This window comes from Alligator mississippiensis, chromosome 9, assembly GCF_030867095.1.
Source record: "Alligator mississippiensis isolate rAllMis1 chromosome 9, rAllMis1, whole genome shotgun sequence".
Taxonomy (NCBI): Eukaryota; Metazoa; Chordata; order Crocodylia; family Alligatoridae; genus Alligator; species Alligator mississippiensis.
The window spans coordinates 70,098,085-70,122,143 of NC_081832.1; the positions used below are offsets into that span (position 1 = coordinate 70,098,085).

Genomic DNA, 24,059 nt, shown 5'->3' on the forward strand with positions numbered 1-24,059 from the left:
CAGAAAGGGCCTTTCCCCCTTGAAACTCCATGGCTTTATGCTTGCTCTGCTCACTAGCCGATTTCCTGTTCCCCACGGTGTGTCTCAAGTGGCAGCATGGCTCTGGAGTGGGAAGCATACTGCCACTGTCACCAGAGAGAAGAAAAGAGCAGGAGATGCTGAGCAGAAAAAGACTGACCCCCACCCACTGCATGCAAGTGTCAGAACAGTTGCAAGTATCTGGGTGGTTACAGGCTTCCTTCCTGCTGTGGTCACATGTGTGTCCTTGGCTTCCCACCCCCACACTCAGCCCTAGCACTGTTGCCCTTTCTATCTACCTTCGCTAGACCCTAGAGAGGGGAAGGAGAGGGGAAAATATCACTTACCTGCTACAGAATCCAAGCTTAGTAGCCCATCAGCTTCCAGCCAAAATGCCATCAGCAGAACAACCTCAGTACAAGCTTTCATTCAAGAAGTAAGTGACATCCTGGGAAAAACAGAAACCAGCTACATCAGACTGCTGCTTTCAGTAGTGTATCTGGGGTCTGGTGCTCCAGTCACCCAGGTTCTTACCTAGTGGGGGGGGAGAGTAAAAATAGCAGCCATTACAGCTCCTCTGCTGGCTGTGACTGTTGCCTTGTGCTTTGCCATCCAGGGCTCAAAACTGCCCAATTATACCTCTGGCTGATTGGAACACATTCCTCAAACTCCTGCTGGAGTCAGGAATTAAAAAAACTTTTCTTTATCCAAATCATGCGTAGGGAAAGAAAATCTTAAAACTACACTTCGAAGGCACGACTAAGATTACTGTATGCACAAGCAATTAGAGAATAACATTCTCTGGCTTTTCATTTGGCTTAAGTATTTGACAACCCCTGGTACACTGTTTACTTTTGACTGTCAGTCAGTCTCTTGTTCAGTTTGAATATGTCTTTTGCCTAGCAACAGAAAAGAGACAAACATTTTTGCAAATAGGTACTTTTGTTTAAAAATTACATTTACCAGTGGATCTACAAGTAGGTTCAGCACCTAAAAGAACTTTTCATTCAACTGGATTTCAAGTTGATGGTAGTCCTTCAGGGCAGTGCAGTTCCTGGAATATTGTGTTTTCCTACTTTTCCAGTATGGGGACTACTTTAGAACAAAAATAGCTTCCCATGCACCATCATCCTTCCTCCCAGCATCTCACTGCTTGGTTTTCATACTGTTCTAGAGATTCATTAGCTTGTCCATACATTGCCATTGTTTTCACTTATATATATTTTAAAATATTACTACATATCATGGATTACTCAACTAATAAAGAAGTCCTTAAACTTTCCCTTCAGGGCGGCATCTGTGTTTTCATCTGTTTTTTTGGAAAGTGTCTGGCATATTTCTAGTACCACCGTAATATGGATAATAATTTGAAAATCCAGAAAGATTGCAGGCGCTCTCATTTAAGGAACACTTTACTAGTGCTGTAAACCACTGGTGGTGCTCTTTAGAAACAACCGTAAAAAATTCAACTGGAAATAGTTATGGAATAGCTAGCAGGAAGACAAGAAAAGTATCCAAATGAAGTCACGCACACAGGCCTTAGAAAGTCTTTGAAGCTTGATCCTTTCATCTTTTTTTCATGGTATTTACACTAACTACATCTAGGTTTCAATTCAATAGAGTATTTAAGCATATGCTTAAGAGAGTGGCTCTCAACCTTTTTAGACTTGGGCACCCCTTGTTTGATTTGACACACTCCATTTCAAAAATCAATTTATTTATTATGGTCCAAGGGGCCAGGCAGTGACTAGGCAGGGAGGAGCCTGAGCCTGCATTTATTTTATCCCTTCAAGCCTCCTTATCTCCTCATACCTCATCCTGGTTGAGAATCGCTGGCTTAAGTCCATCTTATTCAGCAAAGTACTTTGTACTCATTCAAGTTAATGAGATATAATGCAGGCTTAAAGTTCAACATGTATTTAACTGTTTACTGAACAGGGATGGATGGTTGAATCAGTCTTAAATATATCAAAAGCATAATAATGGATTAACAGTTGTTTTCTTCTGAAAATATTTGTCTCTTAACATTTAACAAGCCAAAACAATTCTTACTATAACTTTACCTATCTGCTTGAAGATATACTCCTAGTCTGTTACCTCCATAATTATACAATTCAAGATGACAACATTAACAAATATTTTAAGAAAAATAATTCTCACCTTCACAACCACTGGACCATTCTCAATGAAATGAACATGAACTGTTCTCTTTTCATCTTTTATCAGTTCAGTCTCTTTATTATTCTCTCTGAGTTTTGAAGGAGAATTTAATTTGACTTCTTGTAATAATTTGGCTTTCAGTTCTGGTAAAAATCTGATAACAAAAAATGAGACAGTCTTCTAATTTACATTATAAAGATTGTTTTCTCTTTACATTTTATGTCCAATACCTAATTAAACCTATTATTTAACAAGTTCACCTGCTAAATATCTCACAAGCAGATCTATGTATGATGCAACTAGATTTGGAAAAAACATCAGTATTAGAAAAAAGACATCTTAATCAAATTTTAATTTTTGTTCTGAAGACAAATATTTTTAAATATTATTTGCTTATGTGTACATTATGTTCCTAACAGAAAAGTATACAGTATTTCATATTACAAAATGTATTTAGTTTGGACAGTTACATTTTGGCATTGACAAATGCGCACTATTTCATTTATTGTGTTCAACAGATCAAGGAAGTTTCTTAGCATAACACATTAATAAAAATCCTTTGAAGTCTGATATGGTCTGACTAATACAGGGAAGTCAGCTTTGCAGTGTTTATTATATGTCTTAAGCATTTAACCAAAAAAGAACTAGACACCAACACGATTAAGCTTAAAAAAGGACATTTCGTATAGATCTAGTCCATATGCGACTGTTTTGCGTCAGGTCTATTTCCATCCACTGAACTAATTAGCACTTGGTTAGACTTCCAGCTGTAAAATACAGTGTTACTCTTAACCATTAATTCAACTTCCATAGTTTGTTTCTTGGCCAGTAGAAATTAGCTTTGAAGAATATGGCTAAGGCTAGACCTCTTCAGCACTACAAACACAGACAAAAAAATAAGTGGTTTAAATTACTGAACACACTTGCCCTAAGGGGCCAGACATCTGAATGGAAGTTTATCTGCAAAAGTCCTTTGCAGCCAAAATCCCCTATGCAAAAAAGTGAACAGAGCACACTCATGGACATTTATACGTATAATTACAGCTTTTAAGCACACAGCTGAATTTCTGGGGTTGTAAAGGGACATACCATTATACTCCCAATTAAAATGCTGCCTTTTAATCTATGAATCCCTTTGTGGTTTCTAATATTCTCCGTAGGCCTGATTCAACACTTCCTGAAGTTCATAGACAAAACGGGATTTAGTTTACATGCAAAAGCTAGTTAACTAAATTCAGGAGAGAGTAGCATAGTAAAAAGGTTTTAGAATGGCAGCAATATTGACAAACAGCAAATTAGGAATTAAAAAGTGATCACAGAAGACTGCTAATAAAATCATGCATCGCCCTACATCATGTCCTCTACATATACAAAAAATAAACTACATTTCAAAAGTGTTGGACACACTTTTTTAAATGTTCCTGGAACAAATTTTTATATTCAGTCACCTGTAAAAGTAAATGTGTCTGTTACTGTAAATTCACCTGTACAGGGGCTGAAGAGAGCCAAAAAATCTTAATATGTCCTAAAATAGTTCTTTTCATCTGTGAAAGTTTCATGATCTTAAGGCAGTGATTCTCAACGAGGGTACCTAGGCATCCTGGAGTGCTGTAATCTCAGGAAGTGTGAGGAGTTAAGCAGATAAGGGCAAACTCAGGCTCTCCCTGCCCCCACTGTCTGGACCCTCTTCAAGGAGATAAGCACTGTAATAAATATATTAGTTTTGAAATGGGTTGCTGTTCAATTCACAGAAGTTATGGAGCGGTGCCTCGAGTCTATAAAGATTGAGAACCACTGTCTTAAGATCTGAGGGCACTTAGCATGTGTTGAAGCAGAGCTCTGTCACATGTGTAATTTGCATGCATTGGAGCAGACTTGATCAATTGAGTTTGCTGGAGCTTGCAAATTAGCATGCACCAGCAGCCTCCGCATTGCATATATTCAGTGTCCCTGCATTTCAAAATGGCAGTGGGGACACTTTCACTAACGCCTGTTGAACGAGCTTTAGTTAAAGCACCCCCACCGCCATTTTTAAGTGCAGGACACTGAATACGCGTGATGGTGCAGGCACTGTAATTAAAGTGTTCCCCTTCCCCGACCCTGGAGCATATGTACAGGCCGCATAATACTTTGCAGTTAACTGAGGACAGAAGTAAGAGTTTCATGACAAAGATGGGAATTTCCCCTTCCAAGAGCCATAATTTTGTTTCTAGTCCTGAAGACATTTAAGTGCAAACTTCAGTGACTAACTGTGACTGTTTAACTGGATGTGCTTAACACTCTGTTTCTACTCCTCTTCATATAGTTTAAAAAAAATACAGAATTAAATGCAAAAACCTATTAATGTAATATTAAGGCTTAATCAGTAAATCATTATAAGAATTTCAAGAAATGCAAAATTTAAGATTTCAAAGGTTATGGTAACTTAGTCATTTTGCATATTTACTGTAATACAAGGCCTACATTAAAAAACTATTATATAGGCTGCAAAATCAAGGACTTGAAAGTTAGGACATACCAGAGTTATCACTGTCCATGCAACCATAACTCACCTTCTAGCATGTGTGTATGTGTATGCATGTGTATATATCTCATCTTTCATTAAAAGCCAAAATACTATATTCTCTATAGCGGTGGTGCTCAAACTCCGGCCCACCAGACTGAGCCTGCAGAGCTGTGTTATTCAGCCCGTGGGTCTCCCCACAGCCTAGAAATTTGGCGGTGGGGAAGCAGTCCCAGCATTAATTGCTGTTCCACTGCTGCTAAATTTCTGGAGTCAGAGGGAGCCCTGTGGGCCAGATGCCAGGACCTGGAGTGCTAGATTTTGCTGGTGCATGGTGGGACTGGCACACAGGGTCATTCCATGGCCATATCTGGCACACAAGGTTGGGCTGGCAGGCAGGGTCAAGCTGGTAAGTGAGGTCAGGTTGTGTGTGATATTGGGCCAGAGAAGCCAGATCCAGCATGCCAGGTTGCACCCATGAACTGACCTCATCTGTGTGATCTGACCCATAGACCAGCTCCACAGCACTCATCTTGTCTGGAGACTGGTCCTGCAACAATCATTCAGCCCACAGGGCTGAACGTTTGAGCACCACTGGTCTACAAGGACTTTTGCTACATTCATCCCTAAATCAATATTTTGTTTGATCCTCATTGTCCAGTGCGCACCATACAAACCCAAACACTATAACGCACTCTAAGCGAGCCCTGTTCTGAGGAGAGAATTATTATTACTTTTCAGTCTTCTGTACAGATGGGGAAGTGAGACACAGTGGCCGCGTCTACACATGCGCTTTACTGTGGAGTAGACTACAGTAATTAGCTGCAAAGTAAAGAATCACCATCTACACACACACAATGGTATTAGGCCACAGTAAACTAATTTACGCTGCAGTAAGACAGTACTATCTTATGCTGGGGTTATTTACTGTGATTAAATGCACATGTAGATGCTGACCATGGATGCATATTGCACCCAGTCAGACCAGCCAGCTGGGGGCCAGACTCCTGCCTGCCACCTAACCACACAGCTCTACACCTTCAGCACCACCATGCCCCAGCCTAGCACCTCCGCTGCTCTATGCCACCACCTAGAGCCTGGGGCTGAATGGCTCTGGTGTAAACTGCTCTGTTCCAGCTCAAATTAATACTGAACCAGGTGTACGTGTAGAAACTGCACCCAGGAGTAGTTTACTTTGGCTCCAACTGCCCTGGAGTTTATTGCTTCATATTAATTGCATGTGTAGACACCCAGTAGGATTAAAGTGAACGCACTAATTCTAGGGACTCAATCTGACACCCTTAGGACTATTTCTCAGAATATTTAGCAATGCATAGCAGGCTATATGTTCAGTTGACATCTCTTATTGGATATAGATATGCAGCACTGAAGCTCAGCATTTCCATACATCGAGTCTCGAGCAGGCAGAAAATAAGGAACACATAATTACTGGTCACCTTGAAAAACCTGTGTTAAGTGATTTGTTTAGCATCCCACAGAACTGTAATAGAGGCAGAGATAGTATTCAGTTCTTTTTCTACAACAGTTGCTTTGTATAACAGAAATTCTTCCATTTATTTTGCTTTTTTAATGTTTTAGTTATAGTCATGCTTTACTAGCAATAAAAAAGAACCAAGAACCAGATTACCTGATATATTTTCATTTTAAAAAAGGCTGAGAGATAATTAATTACAACTCATATAAAGGTTACTACCCGATCGCCCATTGAGAATGACGGAGAGGGTGCGTGGGCGGGAAGGGAGCACCGCCACTCAATGCCCCGTGCTGCCGCCGCTCTGCCTCTGGCCCCGTGCGTCTTCCCCCCACCCCCCGTGTGCCAGAGTGGGGGGGGGGGGGGCGCAGAGCAAAGCCAGCACTGCACCGTCAGAAGCCTGCGCTGCCACACCCTGCACAGCTGCACCCTGCTCCATCCCCTCCATCATGGTGGCATTTCGCCATCCCAGTCAGTCCCCCTCTGCCTCCTTGGAGGCAGTGCTGGCCTTGCCCCCCCACTGCAACCCTGCTCTTTGGAGGCAGAGGCAGGTGGCAGGGATGGCACCACCATGACAGCGGGGACTGAGGGGCCAAGGCGGGGATCCGGCCACTCAGTCCCCGCTGTCATGGTGACGCTTCTGTCTGTGCAGAGCACTTTGATTGGTTGTTTCAGTAAGCACTGCGATTGGCTGCCATAACAACCAATCAGAGTTCAAATAAAGTGTTACAGACAGACAGACTAAGCCTTTAATAATATTAGAATTAGATATTCCACTTTCTGTGAACTCTACAAAATGGAAAGTCCCTTGTTTTTGAGACAAAGGGCCCAATACTCACCTAATATAAAAGTTAAAGGCAGAGTTACACAATTTATACCAGCTGAGGATCCAGCCCAATGTAATTGGAACCTGCTCAGTCTCTGAAGCCATCCTTTTTTCAAAGCAATTTGGCAAGATATAATACCTAAGGCTGTGTACAAGTGTTCTTTCCTAGCAATGGAAAGTTTCCACTGTTAGAAACTATTCCAAATGAGAGACCAGTACAAGTGTTCAGCTTACAACCAGACCATCTCCCCTGCTTCTTGTGCCTTCCCCAAGAATGTGGTGATCCTAGTCTGGGGAAGGTGAGGGCTATGCCAGTCCTCCCATTTCTGGGAAGAATGGAGCAGAAAGACAAAGCCCCCTGCCAGGGGCGATGCATAGGGGTGCACACAGGTGTATGTGCACCCCTTGAGAGTGGCGGTGTACCCCCTACAAAAAGACACTGCAAACACTGTTGATGGCGCCTGTGGGAGGCTGCTGCTCACCACCCCACCACCAACACCACCGGCAGCTTCTGCGGGAGCTCCCGCTTACTGCCGCCATGCTTCCCCCAGTCACCAGGGGCACACATTGTTCATGCCCCCTGCCCACTTCTCAGACTGGGGACTCTGGTGTAAGAAGCAGGCAGGGACTTGTGGCACCACTCCTTCTGCTTGGCTTGTGGTGCCTGGGAGCTGAGTGCCTTGAGCAGTGTGGCAAAGCCTGCTTCTCCCCGTGGATCCTGGGGCATGAGGAACTAGCAGGGAGCATCTGTTCCTTCCCTCCTCCTCTGGTCTATGGGATGAGTGGGAGTAGCTGTCTCCAGACCAGAGTGACCCTGGTTTCTGGAAAGCACAGGCAGCCTTTCCCTAAAGCTCCACTCCTCCTGGTCCCCAGGAAGACTTAAGGCATGGAAATTGTACAAGCATTCATCCTTCTAACAGGTTGGAACAGGGTTATTTTTTTCCCCCCCTCGAAACCTCCATTTTTGGTCCAGGAGAAATAACATGAATGCTATGCATAGCCTAAGATTTCACGGCTGACATTACTGATTAGTTTTCATATAAGCCTCCTGTTCCTCTTTGGGGATAGTGCCATAAGGTTCACATTCCTGTTACTGGTTTGGCACTGGGCTAGAACAGTTATAATTGCATCTTATACCACCTGGGCAGAGTAATGCCAACTTGCACAAATACTTAATGAAACAGGAATTTCTACATCTAGGTATGCTGGATTCTTTAGACCATCAAGAAAAGAAAAAAAATGACTGAAAGGTCCTAAAGCTTCACAAAATCACATCTTCTTAAAATAATACCCTTGTAGATTGTTATATCATATATTTCCCTACTTACTTTAGCTTCTTCAAAGATGTCTAAGAATCTGAGACTTTTCATATTTTAATGACCAAAAACATGCTTACTTTTCAATAAATCCATCTCTAGTAAAATAGTCATGCTGCAGCAGATCTGTTGATGAGATCCTATCAGCAGGATCTATTTGTAAGCAAGCCTATAAAATAATAGATATTTTAGAAAATTGTTAAAATAATGTGTGACATGCTGCCGTGTAAACAATGGTGTGTATTAATGTCTCTCATAATCATACAATGCTAGTTTGCAATTCACTGATGTTCAGAGATTACTAACATATTTATATGTACATCATGTCATTTGTATCAATAGATACCCCTTTTAGGTTAAAAGAATCTCATTAGACTCAAAAAGAGTCTTCTAAGAATAGTGCCACTCACAGCATTTATAATTTCTACTGTCTTGGTTCCCTTCCACTGCCATACAATCTAGTTCTATTTGTTTTTCTCTTTTATGCTTCTTGTTTGGGGACAATAGGATCTACACTATAGGCATCTATAGTTACATATCTATAGTTACAGCCAAATTCTGCTCAGTGTAGTTGAGTAGAAGAGTCTAAGTGATTCTGTCTGCATGATCCAAGGAACAGTCAAGGGTCCAAGGGCTTGCTTAAGTTATACTGGCTGGTATGGTCTCCTTGGGACTTTACTAGCTGAGGTTTTCCCTCATTTACTTTCCATATGTCCTAGACACAGGATAAAAGAAAAGGATATCGTAGAACAGACCAGAATTTTCTTATAGTAGGAGGCTCCTCTGCTGCCTCTTTGGAGAAATCTTGCTGCAACTTTTCACTGCCAAAACTGCCCAAGTGATCAAAAATCTGACCCAGACACAGGTTAGATTATGCGCCTGTTTTCATTTAACTTCTTACTCTGACAGCTCTTTACTTTACTGGATTTTACCTATGCAGTCAAAACAAGACCCCGAGCTGCAATTTCTGTTCCACGCTTAGATGACTCCCAGATGTCGTTGTTCCAATAGTGGGTTCCTCAGCACTTGCTGACTCCCTTCCAGGTCCTTGTTTAAATAATTTACCAAAACACTGGTAAATTCCTTTGTCAGCACTTCTGTTATGGTGACGTTCATAATTCGGAGCAAAGTATATATAGAACATTCTTGTTGTGTCCGGTAAATATAAAACTTTTCTTCCCACTATAACATCATACATGAGCTGCAAGTCTAGTTCCTTCTGTATTGCTACTTCTGAACATGCAATAGGAAACATTTCCAGTGAAAGGTCCCTTAAGACCATCCTTCTAGTAATCAAGTAATCTAATATACCTCCTCTCTGCTATTTTTTTAAACTGTAGCAGTCATCTTGAGCACCCAAGTCTGTATAGACATCTCATGAGATTCAACACCTTTGTGTTCAATAGTCAAATCACCAAAAAGACCCCTTGGTCACCATCAGATACTGTATGAATGTTTCTCATAAAGACACCTATAACCAGAGCATTTGTCTTACATTTGTAACTCCCTGTTCTTTTATGGGCAACTTATTACAACAGGAATGATCAGCCTCCTCTACCTGTACTGGAAAATGGATTCTAACTGGGAATGTTCTTCATTTGCCTCCACTGCAAGACTAATTACCCCCAACTATATAATAAGATTAGCCTGCTCTACAGCCATCCCACTGTACAATGCTCTTATGTTTTTATAGGGATAGCAGATAGGATGATCTAAAATAAATCTAAATTAATTAAATATAAACCTTGTTATTTGCCTACAAACTGTTGTAGATAAGGTTTAAGGAAAAACCTTTGTCTATCCAAGATGATGCAATAGATACATTCTCTTTTCCTCCTCCTCAAGTTCGAATTGCTTTTGATCACAAGCAAAATGTATTTTCTTGTAAGATCACCACACAATTAGCAATATTGGCGATTTACTCTTGCAAAAGATTTCCTTTTGGAGTTGTTAAAGATGTTATATCAGAACTGGGCAGAGAAAAATAGAATAAGGCTGAAGCAGTCTGTCACTTTAGCCTATGCAGTCATTCACTTTGTGAACACTGTAATTCAACCAATTAAAGAAATCTTGGCTTATGGGCCTTTCAGTGAATGAAAGGGACTTTTCATTTCTTTACAACATAATTTTCTAATGCCAATAAAAGAATGACTAATAAAAGAACTGTGCTCCTGAAAGCATCATTACTCTCTACTGAACTCAGTACTTTAGACTTTTGTTTAAATTTCCACGCTGTTAGTATTACAGGAGTGCCTGGCAGTACGGTTACCATTATGACTTTGTGAAATTTGTAATAAGCTTTTTTAAGTGTGCATCATTTGGAGAATGTGTACAATCCCTATGATACCATTCCAAAGAAGGAAAATTGCAGGAAGAACACCTGTGTGAAGAGCTCTCCAAGTAACAGAATGGATTTCCTCACCAGTCCCAAATGGACCGAGATAGCTGGGATTTGCTGAAGGAAACTTGTCTAGTAAATGAGATGAGAGATCATAGACAAACACAAATAATAATCATCATCACCAAGCTTGATACCCAGACCTCTTCTAACATACATGAACCATATCTGCCAGTAATGCACCAAGTTTGGGGTACTTTTTCCTTGCATTTTTTGGGTGCTGGACTTCAGGGAGGACCACCCCTGAAAAAACTGGGTTCTTTATAAAAACACTCTGAAGATGAGGTGTCAAATTGCCTGAAAGAAAACATAGTTTATAAAATTCACTGTGAGCAGCCAACAAATCAGTGTATTTAAAACAAATATAATTAAGTATGTATACAGTAATTACCACTATTCCTATGAGAATGGCTAAAATAGATTAAAAAAAAAAATCTCTCAGCAAGAAAGCCTTCAGGCTGCAAAGCTGAAAAATATTTAGCAACAGTCCTAGATTGCTCTATTTCCCTCTGTATTCCCTTCCCAAGAGGAAGGCTACAGAAAAAGCAGAACCCTCCAGCAAAGACTTGTTCTGCAACATAAATTAATTTTGCAGTTTGATGCACAAAGATAAACATGTATATCCCTCCATATTAAAATGAGGTTTTACCTTCCTGTTCGTAGTTCATGTCATCAAAACAAACTACTTGAATCCATAGCATGGATTAGTGCACACAGAATGAAATCATCATTCTTTTTACAATTAAAATTCTCCTCTCTAGAGTTTTATAATATTATGAGTATAAAACTTGTGCTATTGCAAATCTTCAGCTTAATGCAAAACCTCAGCAAGAGAAGATACTTACTGGTAACTCAAGTTCTTCGAGATTTATTTATCTGCTTATGCATTTATGTAATTTATATGCCACCCTTCTCAACAAAGGCTCAGGGCAGCTTACAGCAAGAGAAATGGAAACTTAAAATGGCAACTAGAATAAATACAATGACAAAATAAAACAACATAAAGCAGAGATCCACTAAACAAAATTTTGGCCTGATTTTGGTTGCTGAATGCCTGCCTAAACTGAAAGGTCTTGCAGCTCTTCGAAAAGATGTCCAGGGTCAGGCTTTGGCAGGCTTCAAAAGGAAGGGAGTGCAACTCAGAGCCTTTTGCCCTAGCAATACCCATCCAGCAACCCTGTGCCTTGCCTTTACTCATGCTCTGTGCTGAGTCCATAGAGGGTGGTGTGTACTTCAGACTCCTCTCAGCTGAGGAATCTGTCTGTTAAAGACTTCAAAGAAGAGGTGAAGGACAGGATGTGGATGTATCGACACTACCTATCTCAGAACTCCAGTTATTGTAATAGTTTTTCTTTCTCCTTCAAGTATTTGTCTACAAGAGTATTTCCAGTGTGGTTTCTCCAACGAACTAACCTGATTTGACTCTTGTGCTATGGATGAGAATATATCTGACAGGAGATAAGCAAGCACATTGTACTGTTGAGACCCATCCTATACTGGACAAGCAGATCCTGATTTCCTTCAATGATGTCCAAAGGAAATCTTGGAACCAGAATTGCTTCAGCTAGGTTGGGGCCCGCAGAATTAGCCATGCATAATCCTGCCTCATCTTGCATATCATTTTTGGAGACAGAGGCAAGGGTTGGAGGCATGTAAGTTTTCCTCATGATGGGATAAGAAAAGCATTGACTAATGAGCTGCAGCTTAGCCATATCCTAATACTGAGAGGTGAATCAGATAACAGACTGAACTGGATAACAGTAAAGACTAGAATCAGGCGTGAAGAAGAAAAGTTCTGGCCATTAGAGAATCTAGGATGGACCCTCTGAACTCCAGTTTTTTAAATGGGACCAGGTGCATCTCATGGGTATTTAGGCCTTGGGTTGAAACTAGATGTAGAGTGGTACTGAGGTGCTCTGGCACTTGTTCAGAGGAACTTGTATTACACAGAAATCGCACAAGAAAGGCAGTCTATGACACTGGTCCTTCTGAGATGGGACATGACCATCTGCAAAAGTCTGTGAGCTGTCAAGAGGCCAAATGGAAGGATCTTGTATTAGCAAGGGGCCTGGAACATCCCAAAGTGGAATTGTTTTCTGTGGGACAGCATGATAAATGTAACAAAGGGCAGAATAGGAAGGTGTGATGAGAGCAAGCATCTTGAAGGTTGACAGCTGCAAACCAGTACCCTCATTTTAATGATGGTATAATAGTGGCTAACACCACTATCTCAAACTTGGGAAAACCCAACTCCTTCAACCAATGCTCAAATCTAAGATAAGCCACTCTCTCTCCTTCCTTTTTGGATCCAAGTAGCAACTTCTATAAAATCCTTTTCCACCTCTCTGTTTCTCTTTTCACCCCAAGCACAGGGCAAGGCACGGTGCATGTAGATTCCATAAGTATGGCTTACGCAAAAGTCTCCAAGCCTAACTGTTTGAGGCACACACTCACTCACTCACTCTCTGAATGTGTGTATGGACAAGCACTCAAAGTAGAACACTTGTTTCTTTACATCTTTAACTGGCATTCCTTTATTATTATACATTACTTACAGCACCTTTCATAAGCACCAAAGAAGGAAAAAATACTAATGTATTTAACAGTAAGATTAGGATATTATTTGAGCTACCTTACAGTGAATAGTGTTTACCATTTAAAGTAATTAATCTTGGAAATAAGCATTACATATATTCTTCAATCAAGCTGTACTAAATCATATCTATTGACTGATTCTGTATCCAATATCCAGTTAGCTATGTCCAAAACTGCAAACTGACAATTAGCTTGAGGCGGTGGTGATGGTAATTACACAAACCTGCATTATCATGATTTAATTACAATACCAGATCCCACCCATGGACATACAGGTCAATAATTCATAACTGCCTGTCTGTTTTCTATGAATTTCACACACACTCTAATATAGACCATATTTTGCCAAAATAAAGGAATGAGGACAATCTTCTATATCAGTGTACTCTATATGTCTATTGCTATAGTATCTGGGTGCAGTAGCATAGCCCCAGAATGCTTTGACCTGCCCCAGACCAAACATTTAAATTTTATTTTCTCATATTTCAGTTAAATTCTACATGCTACTACTGATAAACCTGACAAGATGAGATTTGATATGAATAGGTAATACTTTGTTAATTCTAGACTGCCATTTGCTGATGTAGTCTTTGCCCAGGCAACATCTTAGACATTTGTTAAATACGTAAACTGCCATTTGTCACACAGACTAAGTTAAGAGCTTAAAAAAAAATACCGGTCACATAAGAAACAGTACCACTGTTCAATAATTAACATTTTATAGCAAGTGTCTTTAGACCCAGTCCTAAAATTGTTTATGCCATTACCTACATTTACACACAGACGGCAATCAAATTAACATGGTATGTCAAAGTCGTTCTTAAATACTGTCTAGACTATGTTCAACAGTACTCACCTACTTTAGTCACAATTTTATGAAGTAGGTCTAAGTCAGAACTGCTAGGCAGATAGGGATTCCCAGTGGCCATTTCAATGATCATACAACCTAAAGCCCAGATGTCCACAGGTCTAAGATCAGGGAACAAACAAAGTGCTCAGCAAGACAAAACTGAAGCAAGGATAAAACTTAGCAAAGAGCTGTTATTTATAGAGAAAAACCTGAGACCGTCTTAAAATATCTAAAAAAAATACCAAAGTATCTGAAAATATAAAAAAATTCATTTCATTAGAAATAATGTAATGCTTTCTAAAAAAGGTCTTCACAAGTATTTATGAAATACTATTGCTACATTTAGCTACAAAATAATTATCTACTAAAACCTTCCTTTAACTCATGTAGCATTAGAGTGAGAGTGGGTTTTGTGGCTAGGTGTGGTCCCCTCCACCATGGCACTTAGCCTCCACAGGCACCAGCAGCAGCAGCAGGCGACAAGCCCTCAGGGTGCTCCTGGCACACTGCAGGCAGAGCTTCCTGGAGGCATGTGGCTCTTGTTGAAACCTAGGATCTGCCCGTGGTGGCACGGAGCCAGCCCAGCCCACAGGCATGGACCTTTGAATCAGACCAGGCTGGCTCTGTGCCAGCACGTGTGGCTCCCAACACTGCAGGCGGGAGCTGCATGCCATCATCCTGGGCTAGGCTGGCTTTGTGCCTCCGGTCTGCACAGAGCCAGTCATGGGCCAGGAGCACCCCAAGGGCCCACTGCCTGCTGCTGCCGCTACCAGCGGGTACTGTGCACCATGGAGGGCACGGCAGTGTGTGGTGGCAGGGCCCACACCCACCCACACTCCCCCACAAACCCTACACCCCTCTTCACAAACACCTCCAAACCCTACCACACCCCCCATACCTCCTCAAATCCCACACACACATATACAAGAGTAAGACTTAATTTTGAGTTATTATGCAATTTCCTCTATATACACTATGCAAATCCATGTAAATCAGGACAGGCAAGGGTAGGGGGGACAGGGGACAGGACACGGGATACTTCCGGTGGCAAAGGTCAGGGGTTAGGGGTGGGACTTCTGGTCCCAAAATTGCAATCAGAGGCTGGGGCACCTGTCAAGGGGCGGGGCTACTCTTGCAGTTCTTGACCACTCACCAAAAGTCATTAAGTGGCCCTCCAGCCGAAATAATTGCATTACTGTATATAATGCAAGTAAATTTGCTGTTGATTAAGAAGTTCACATTGAATTGCCAATTTTTGTATCTTACTATTTCTGATTTTTAGACTCTCTTTAAGAAGAATCCTAATCTGATTAAAGATAACAATGTTTTCAGTATAGTAATACTTGAAAGGCTACCATCCATCTAGTATTGAGCCTAATACTGAAAAGAATCTATACAATCCACAAAAATCAGGATATCATATTGAAAGGTAGACTGTAGGCTTGCTCACATAGCACTAAAATCAGCAGGATCTTTGCCACTGGCTTCAGAGAGTCCAGGATCAAACCTAGCTGTATATATGAGCTCATATACATGGACAACACTTTGTGGGCTACTGGGAATAGAAGCTCTTTATGCATATTTAATTTCCCTATCAAAACAAGAGCTGTTGTTTAAGTTCTGTGACAGAGCATCATCTGATTGATGTTCCTCTAAAACTTCCCATCATGTCCAGTACTAGATAGTTGGTTTGTGACAAGGATCTTAAAATCCTTAAAATGGCTTAACACAATTTTTGATGTTAGCTACTTTTTTGAAAATATCGCTTGAGGGTGAAGAAAATTAATTTCTGTTTATTTGTTAACTTTTGTGTGTGTGTGTGTTATGTTGTACTCCGTAGTGCACATCCCACAAACGATGCTCCATGCTAGCATAATAATCAGGAACATAAACAAAAATACATACTTTCCATACACAGTGTCTTTTAATACCAGTTCTGGAGCCCTGTACCATCTTGTAGCCACATAATCAGTATAAATGTCACCAGGAGCAGCCAATGTCCGAGCAAAGCCAAAATCACAAAGTTTAATGATTCCATTCTGTGACACTAAAACATTCTCAGGTTTGATATCGCGGTGTATGATCTGGACAAAAGAGGAAAAGCAGAAAACAACTTGATAAGGAAAAGAGTCCTATTAAGAAACATGACAGCTCCCTTTTTCCAACATCTTCAAAAGCACAAACTGGAACAGCCAAACCAGTTCTGCCATGCTGGTAACAACCATGCAAGAAGATAAAGATCCTAAATTCTAGAAGTCACCACTTTAATTAGAGTGAGTCCAAGAGCCGTTCTAATTAAAGCACCCAGAGTATCACATGTATCAGCGTCCCTGAGCTGAAAAATGGTGGTGGGGGCGCTTTAATTAAAGCTTGTGGAACAAGTTTTAGTTAAAGCACCCCCGCTGCCATTTTTCAGCATGGGGACACTGATATACGTAATGCTGGAGTCTCCTGGAGTGTGGCAGTTACCATGCTTCAGACTCAATTAATCAAGCCCACCTCCCTGCATGTGTCTAGGCACATTTAATGTCCCGCCTTATACTGCACTAGTGTTCCAATTCTGCAGATCAAAATCCAACTGGAGATACTTAAGCAGTTATTATGAAACTAGAATTTCTTCAAAGAATTAACGTTTCAATTTTTGAAAGATAAAACACGAAGTAACATCAAAAAATACAATGCAAGGAGATAACACCACTGGATTTTAACCTTATTTTTACCTTTTAATAAAGTACTTATTTTTATCTGTATTCCAGATGTAGTATTTTGAAACACTGTTTTAACTTGCTTATGAATGGGTATACAAACAATGTGTCCCAACTGTTCAATTACAATTTATACTGTAATTGTCACTGTAGTCACTCGCAGTGATGTCAATTCAGGTTAGTGCCACTGAGGTCCATAGAATTAGCCTAGATTTGGAGCAAGAGGCTCTGTTCCCATTGACTTCATGAGGAACAAAGGCTCACACCCTAACAGCAAAACCTTCAGCTATGCCTAAATACAAATTAGCAACAATCACATTTTTAAGAAGATGTACTGGAAGGGCAAGAGGATATTTAACCAGTTATTATGAAACTAGAATTTCTTCAACAAAGACTTCACATTTCAATTTCTGGAAGATAAACACTAAGCAACATGAAATAATATGATGGAAGGAGATAACACCAAAGGATTCAACCTTATTTTTACCTTTTTATACAGTACTTACATTGTTGCTGTGGAGATACTTGACTGCTCGAAAGATCTGAAAGAGGTATCTTTTAAGTCTTTTATTATCCAATCCATGGCAGTAATGCTGCAGCTCATCTAAAACTGTATGATCAATAAATTCAAACACCAAATGAATTTTTTTTTTCTGTCTAAATACTTCAATGAGGTTGACCAGGTTTTCATGATGAAATTGCTGTTGACAAAAGAGGAAAAACACTTTCTTCTGATTTTTGTATTCCAGTTAGGATTTTTTTTTCCTTAACTAAGGCATAAATACAAGAACAGATCGGGGGGGGGGGGGGGGGGGTGTATAAATATGCAAAATTTGTATTCCCTCTCCTCCTGCCTTCCTCCAATATTTAAACCATAACTGGGTGAGCTAGTTTGACCGGAATAATAGTGAATCTAAATTTTGATTTACAAAAATGTGTTGCTATCACTGGACTTAAATCAGGAGAAAAATTACATTACATAGACTTTAAGGAGCCCAAGAAAAGGAGCTTGTTCTCTGGTCCAAAAGCCAGAAAGTTTTTCCCTCAACTTAGTCTGACCTCATTAACACTAAGTCAAAAACTGCTCTCAGTTACAGGGATTAAGCCAGGAATAACATTTCTGATATGGACAAACTGTGAGGAGCAGGTTAAACTGCTCCTCCCCTCCCCTTTTTTGCAAACCATTTATTTTACTGATATGGAAACACAAAGTCATATGTCAAAATAATAATCACGCTAAAAACATGCACATCAGGTTCCATATATTTATATTTCAGACCTAATATTTTTTAAACACTGTTTTATTAACTTGTTTATGAATGGGTCTAAACAGTCTGTCCCAACTTTTCAATTACAGTTTATGCTGTAATTGTCACTGTAGTCACTCACAGTGATGTCAATTCAGGTTAGTGTCACTGAGCTCCATAGAATTAGCCTAGATTTAGAGCAAGAGGCTCTGTTCCCATTGATTTCATGAGGAGCAGAGGATCACACCCTAATAGCAAAACCCTTTGCTATACCTAACTAAAAATCAGTGATGATCACATATTTTAAGAAAATGTCCTGGAAGGGTAAGGAGTCATGTAAAGGCCTGGAGAACCCGCACACATACTGTAATGCCAAGTTAGGATTTGTAACTGGTGTTTGAATGTAACAGACTAGTTTCTGTCTTGGGCCTCAAATTCACAAACAGCGGGTGCCCAAGTATGGCAGACCAAGTCCAAGATATTTAACAAGGAAATATGTTACAGCTTCAGTCTGTACTTCCTTGCAGAGCCTCCACATAGTTCTGGTCTTCCATTAACCCACAGGACTTAAGGAGAAATGGTTCTGCTCCATTAGTTTGATGCTGGGGAATCTCTGGGAAAAATATTAATGGAGAAAATTTTCTCCTGTTTGAAGTGGCACAAAGTCAGCTAGAAGTACAAGGTGATCTGTAGCTGACAGATCAGCCTCCTGGGATCCACAACATCAGTGGTTCTCAAACCTTTTTAGATTCAAGGCACTTCTCAGAAAATGCCACCTTCTGGTTTCCCCTTTTTGACTACAGAAAAAAAATTGCAAAGCATTGAAAAAACCCAACAAAACAAAACAACAGGTCAGAATGTTCTTGATGCTGTGGATTCCCATTTGAAATCTCTGGGTTTATCTTGTGAATCGTGTTTGCATACCTAACAGTGCTAACATTGCATGGAACCCCATAGGACCATGGAAAGGATCTCAAGTCAGCCCAGGGTCCCACAACACCCTGCCTGAGAATCACTGCATTAGATTAAGGCATAACTTAAAACAGCAATACTAGTCTTTAGGTTAAAAATGCACTAAGGTAGCACTGTCTCTACTTTTGTCTTCCTCCCTCATTGCCTGTTGCAACTGGGGACCTGGTCCCAACAGAATACATATGACTTAGGCCATGGACAGGCATTACATTTATAGCACTACAAAAACCAAGTGCGCACCTATTCTAGCTGTTTGTAGCACATAGTACTCACGCTACTCTAGCTGTTTATACAAACAGTACTCACCCATAGCTCACAAGCTGTTAAAGAGTCCTGATGGGACCTTAATGGCTGTCATGAGAGGAAGTGGGAAGAGCTGCACCCCTCGCCCATAGCAACACCAGAAAAAGCCCCTGTTCCTGTGGTGTGGGTGGCAGTAAGAATAGCTGCCACTGGCCCTACAAGCACCCCAGGAAAAGCCATTCTTCCCATTACCACAGCCCCTGCAGGAACAGTTTCTGTTCCTGCAGGAACACCTGTAAACCACTACAGTGCTATACATTTGTAACACTATAAATGAATGCCTGTTCATGCTCTTATGTTCAAATGGTAGGTCTGTGATAGAGGCAAGTACAGAACCTGTAGGGTGAATATTTTTTAATTACATAGGTCAAATGTTTATCTAGACTTGTAGGAAATGGATAGAACGTTTTACATTTCTCCTATCTTTAGCTGAGCCGCCATAAGTTATACTAGGCTAAATATGAATACAGGCGTTTGTGTATTCTAATGGATTTATATACTGATGCAATTTACACCAGGACCGAAAAGAACAAAGGTACAACTTGTCCCAGAGTAGAAGGTACTACTACAGCATCTTGCCTAGGTAATTGTTTTGCCCAGGCTGTGCATTTAACAAACAGCTACACTGGGATGGAAGCATACATGCAAAACCTAAACCAGGGTGATTTACACAAGGACTCCATATCCTCCACAGGTTTGGGTGAAGTGTTGGAGGGTGAGGAGAGAAAAGAAGCTTCACTTCTGTTCACATGAATTGTATAAAGAGGCAAATCTAGCAAATCTTTGCGCTTGTGCGGAAATCTATGGAACTACACAAAGTAGCAACAGGTCCTAAAATTTTGCATAGCTCAACCACAAAAAACTCTTAAAAACAAAAAAAACCACACCCATACTATCTATTATTTCCTTTAACCTGATATGCACAACTGTCCATACTTACTTTCAAAAGTACAGCTACATTTTTTAGATTTGCCCTTTTGCATTTGCTATATTTTCAAATTTTCTTTGCATTGTCTGGCATATGCTGTTTCCTTGTTACGTGTTCAGTAGCCCATGAGCAATGATGTACCATTCAAGATGAAAGTTTCATTTTAAAGCTAATTATTTTGTAAATCGAAAATGAAATAAGTCAAAAGAAGCAAACCTTTAGAAACTTTATTTCTCTCATAGCAATTTTGTTGACAGATTTTTCTGGTTTCTCATAGAATATTTTAATTGCTACGATCTGTCCTGTTTCCTTGTGCTTGCACTTTATCACCATTCCATAACTCCCTTCTCCCACTTTTCCAAGGTTGTCATACATTTCCATCTTCAAGTCCGAATCTTTAGATCTTCACAGAAAGAGAAAAAAGTTAAAAAATTAAAGAATAGCGTGGATCTCAAAACTACGTGCGTAGTTTCACGTGGCATTAGCAAGTGGCAAAAACTCCTGCAGAGAGCCTGATCTCAGTTGAACATTTCACATATTTCTACGGGTTCCAGTTATGAAAACTGTCAGTGAGAACTAGAATCAGTTCCACAGCATCCCCACGCCATTCTCACATATGTTTTCTCATTAAAAAACATGTGGCTTCAGTGGCAGGACTGGATTCATACAGTTAGTCAGAAACTTCTCAACAACTACAGCTTTAAATGCAGTACCTATCCTTTGAAGGGGGGACCACCCTAAGCAAAGGATTGTCTAGGAGCCAAAACAATGAATGGATTAGAAGAGACAAAAGCAATACAAGAGGCAAGAATTTCTTAGGGCGATATCTTTTATTGGACCAATTACATAGTCGGTCGGCAGTCAGACGAGCTCTGGAACGTAAGACGTTCTTCCTCGGGTCTGTGCGTACAGGAAGCCAGGCACCCGAGTGCTGTCTGTGGTCAGCTTTTTTGGTTTTTTCCCTGTCTGCCACACCTGAAACTTTCTCTCAGCCGCTCCCCTATGCAGCGCTCGACTTGCTGCGCCTGGCGTCCTCTACCCGGAGATGGGAAGAAAGTCTTGTATTCGAAAGCTTGCCTAACTTCAGCCCAACTACACAGAATCACTAAAAATTAGTGTTGCAAGGGGCCTCGGGAGGTCACATCGAGTCCAACCCCTGCTCGAGGCAGGACCAGCTCCAAGTACATCACCCCAGTCAGGGCTTTGTGTAGATGGGTCTTAAAAACCTCCCAGGATGGAGACTCCCCCACCTGTCTGGGTGACCCGTTCCAGTGTTTTACCACCCTCCCAGTGAGAAAACTCTTCCTAATATGTAACCTAAAGTCCCCTTGCTGCAACTGGAGCCCATTGCTGCTTGTTGTCACCTGCCCCCACTGACAACCGGCCGGCTCCATCCTCCTTCCTGCAGGGAGCTGAAGGCTGCTATTCAATCCCCCTCGGCCTCCTCTTCTCCAGACTACATAAACCCCGCTCCCGCAGCCTCTCCTCGCACGTGTCCCCGCCCTGTCACCCTCTCGTCGCCCCCCGCTGGACTCTCCAATTTGCCCACAGAAGGGACCAAGCGCTTCCCTTGCCCTGCTGGCAATACAACGCGGCGCAGGACAACGGGAGCCTTCTCGCCCGGCCTCCCGCACCTCCCTGCCCCGTCCCGTCCCCCACCGCCGAGGGGCCCGGCCCGCTGACCTGCGCACCGCGGCTGTCCATGGCGCCGCCACTAGGCCCCGTTACCACAGCAACAGGCAGCCAAGCCAACCGCCGCGGCCTCATCCCGTTCCACCCGGAAGTGGAGCGGAAGGGGCGGGGCCTCCCTGAAGCGTCCCGGTGACTGCGCATGTGCGGAAGGGAGCAGGGAAGTGGCGGCGCCTGCAGTGCCTTGGCGTCCAGCACGAGCCCTCGTGCGCATGCGCGCGGGTAGGGCCTCAGGCTTCGTCGGCCTGCGTGTGGCAGATGGTGCTGGTGGGGCAGGAGCGTGGTGAAAACCTGCTTCAGCCGGGAGGCCGCTGAGCTCAGGGGGCAACTGAAGAGAAAACAGGGACGAGGGGGCAGGGCACAGGTTTAGATGAATTGCTCCAAGTGAGGGGGACCCTGAGCGGAGCACACCAGGCAGGGCCTGCCGGCCCCAGACAAGGCCGAGGAGCCAGTGGGCGCTGCCCGGTGAAACTGCCTGGAGGGTGAACAGGCCAAGGACAGGAAAACAGCCCTGTAGTCCCTGGGGGTGGGGGTGTTACTCCTGGCCAGAGGCTCCTTCCCAGCCAGGAGGAGGGGAGGCCCCAGGGCCACGTGGGGCCATGTACCAGGAGTGCACAAACAGCAAGGTGTGGGATGGGAGTAGGGCATCAGGAGGTTGAGGAGGAGGCAGGCAATGAAGGGGCTGCGGCCTGGCACAGTCCAGGAGGGCGTACGCCAGGGTCTCCCTCTGCTCTCAGAAGGGGCGGGTGTCGGGGGTGTCCATGAACTCAGCAGATGCATTGTGACAGCTCTGTGGAGGAGCCGCTAGCTGTGGGACCCAGGATATGTGAGCAAGGTGGACCCATGGAGTGACTGTAAACAGCATTTTTTAATGTCCTTATAAATACTTGCAGGCTGGTATATTTCCTGGTTAATATTTATCTTGGCAAGGGGGCGAGCAAATAGCAGATGTCAAGGAAGTACCTGTAATACTGAATTATTGGATGCTTTTGTTTCCCCTTTGATCTTCATTAAAAGACTGCATGACTGTAGGATTGGTTCTGCCCTTCTAGGGAGGAGCTGCCTGTCTCCATCACAATTTGTACCTAGCAGAATGCAGCTCCAGACTCATTCTGGGGCCTCCAGGGGCAATGCAAATAAATAATGCAAATCCATTTCTCACAATTCCTTTGATTACTGTATATGTTGCTATCATTATTTTATTAAGATTATTATTTTATTCAGCAATATATTTTATTGCTTGGGTTTGGACACGTTAATGCAAGTAACGAAGCTCTGCAGGGGCACTGCAGAACTGAAGCCTTCACGTCTTTTGTTAATTAAGGTTTGCGGGATTTATAATATTTAGCGCACACGCAAGCAGCCCAGCTTCACTGCTATTTCCTAAGTTCCTTGAGGCTTATTAAGGGGTAATTGTCTGTTATGTACGCATGCAAGATAATTTTCTGTCTTACTGGTTTTCTAACTATAAACTATTTTAGATTAGCAGAAGGAATGACGCTGTCCAAAATTTGCCAGTTTTTATTTCATTTCAGCTGCCATCATAGGTGGCAGAAGGCTGGGGCTAATGGGGCATAGCCATAGACCATTACGTTATTCTTCAGACTTCTTGAATGAAAAAAATCAATTATCTTGTAGGGATGACACTGTAAGAAAAAAAAGTCATTAGAAAAGTTTTTCAAACTGGAATAGAGGTGGTTAGCCAGGTGAGTCAGAAGTCAGACAGAAGGCAGGGCAGGGTGGCACCTTAAAGACTAACTGGTTCAGAGAAAAATGAGCTTTCATAGACAAAAACCTACTTTGTCAGATGCTATGAAGTATGTGAAATGCATCCGATGTCATATCTTTGTCAGCTGCTGTAATGCATTATTTCATGATGAATCGAAAATAATTATTCCCATAGTGAAAGCAGGGGGTAACTATAGTGATAACATCATTTGCCAGTAAACAAACAATCACCAGCAGACATAAAACAATTACCTCCTACAGTGAGATCTTGGGTAATCTTCCTAGCAAGAGAATGACACGAGAAACCACAAACCACAGAGAGGGCTGGC

The 24,059-nt window shown here is 41.9% G+C and overlaps 1 protein-coding gene across 6 annotated transcripts in view; it reads right to left on the bottom strand.

Annotated features, from left to right (window-relative positions):
* CDKL3 (cyclin dependent kinase like 3) overlaps nt 1–22,120 on the bottom strand; it is a 28,474-nt gene extending 6,354 nt beyond the window's left edge. For 2 of the 6 annotated variants that reach the window (XM_019478500.2, XM_019478497.2), the window contains exons 1-8: nt 21,997–22,120; nt 20,530–20,716; nt 17,370–17,564; nt 16,064–16,242; nt 14,165–14,277; nt 10,871–11,010; nt 8,396–8,484; nt 2,179–2,332 (exon numbers count right to left, since the gene is read on the bottom strand). In XM_019478500.2, the coding sequence (XP_019334045.2) occupies nt 2,179–2,332; nt 8,396–8,484; nt 10,871–11,010; nt 14,165–14,277; nt 16,064–16,242; nt 17,370–17,564; nt 20,530–20,694 (1,035 nt within the window). In that variant the 5' untranslated portion in view covers nt 20,695–20,716; nt 21,997–22,120. The remainder of the gene's footprint in view (nt 1–2,178; nt 2,333–8,395; nt 8,485–10,870; nt 11,011–14,164; nt 14,278–16,063; nt 16,243–17,369; nt 17,565–20,529; nt 20,717–21,996) is intronic. The other 4 variants (XM_019478499.2, XM_019478501.2, XM_019478498.2 and 1 more) reach the window with 3 other exon arrangements.
* Between the last annotated feature and the right edge of the window lie 1,939 nt (nt 22,121–24,059).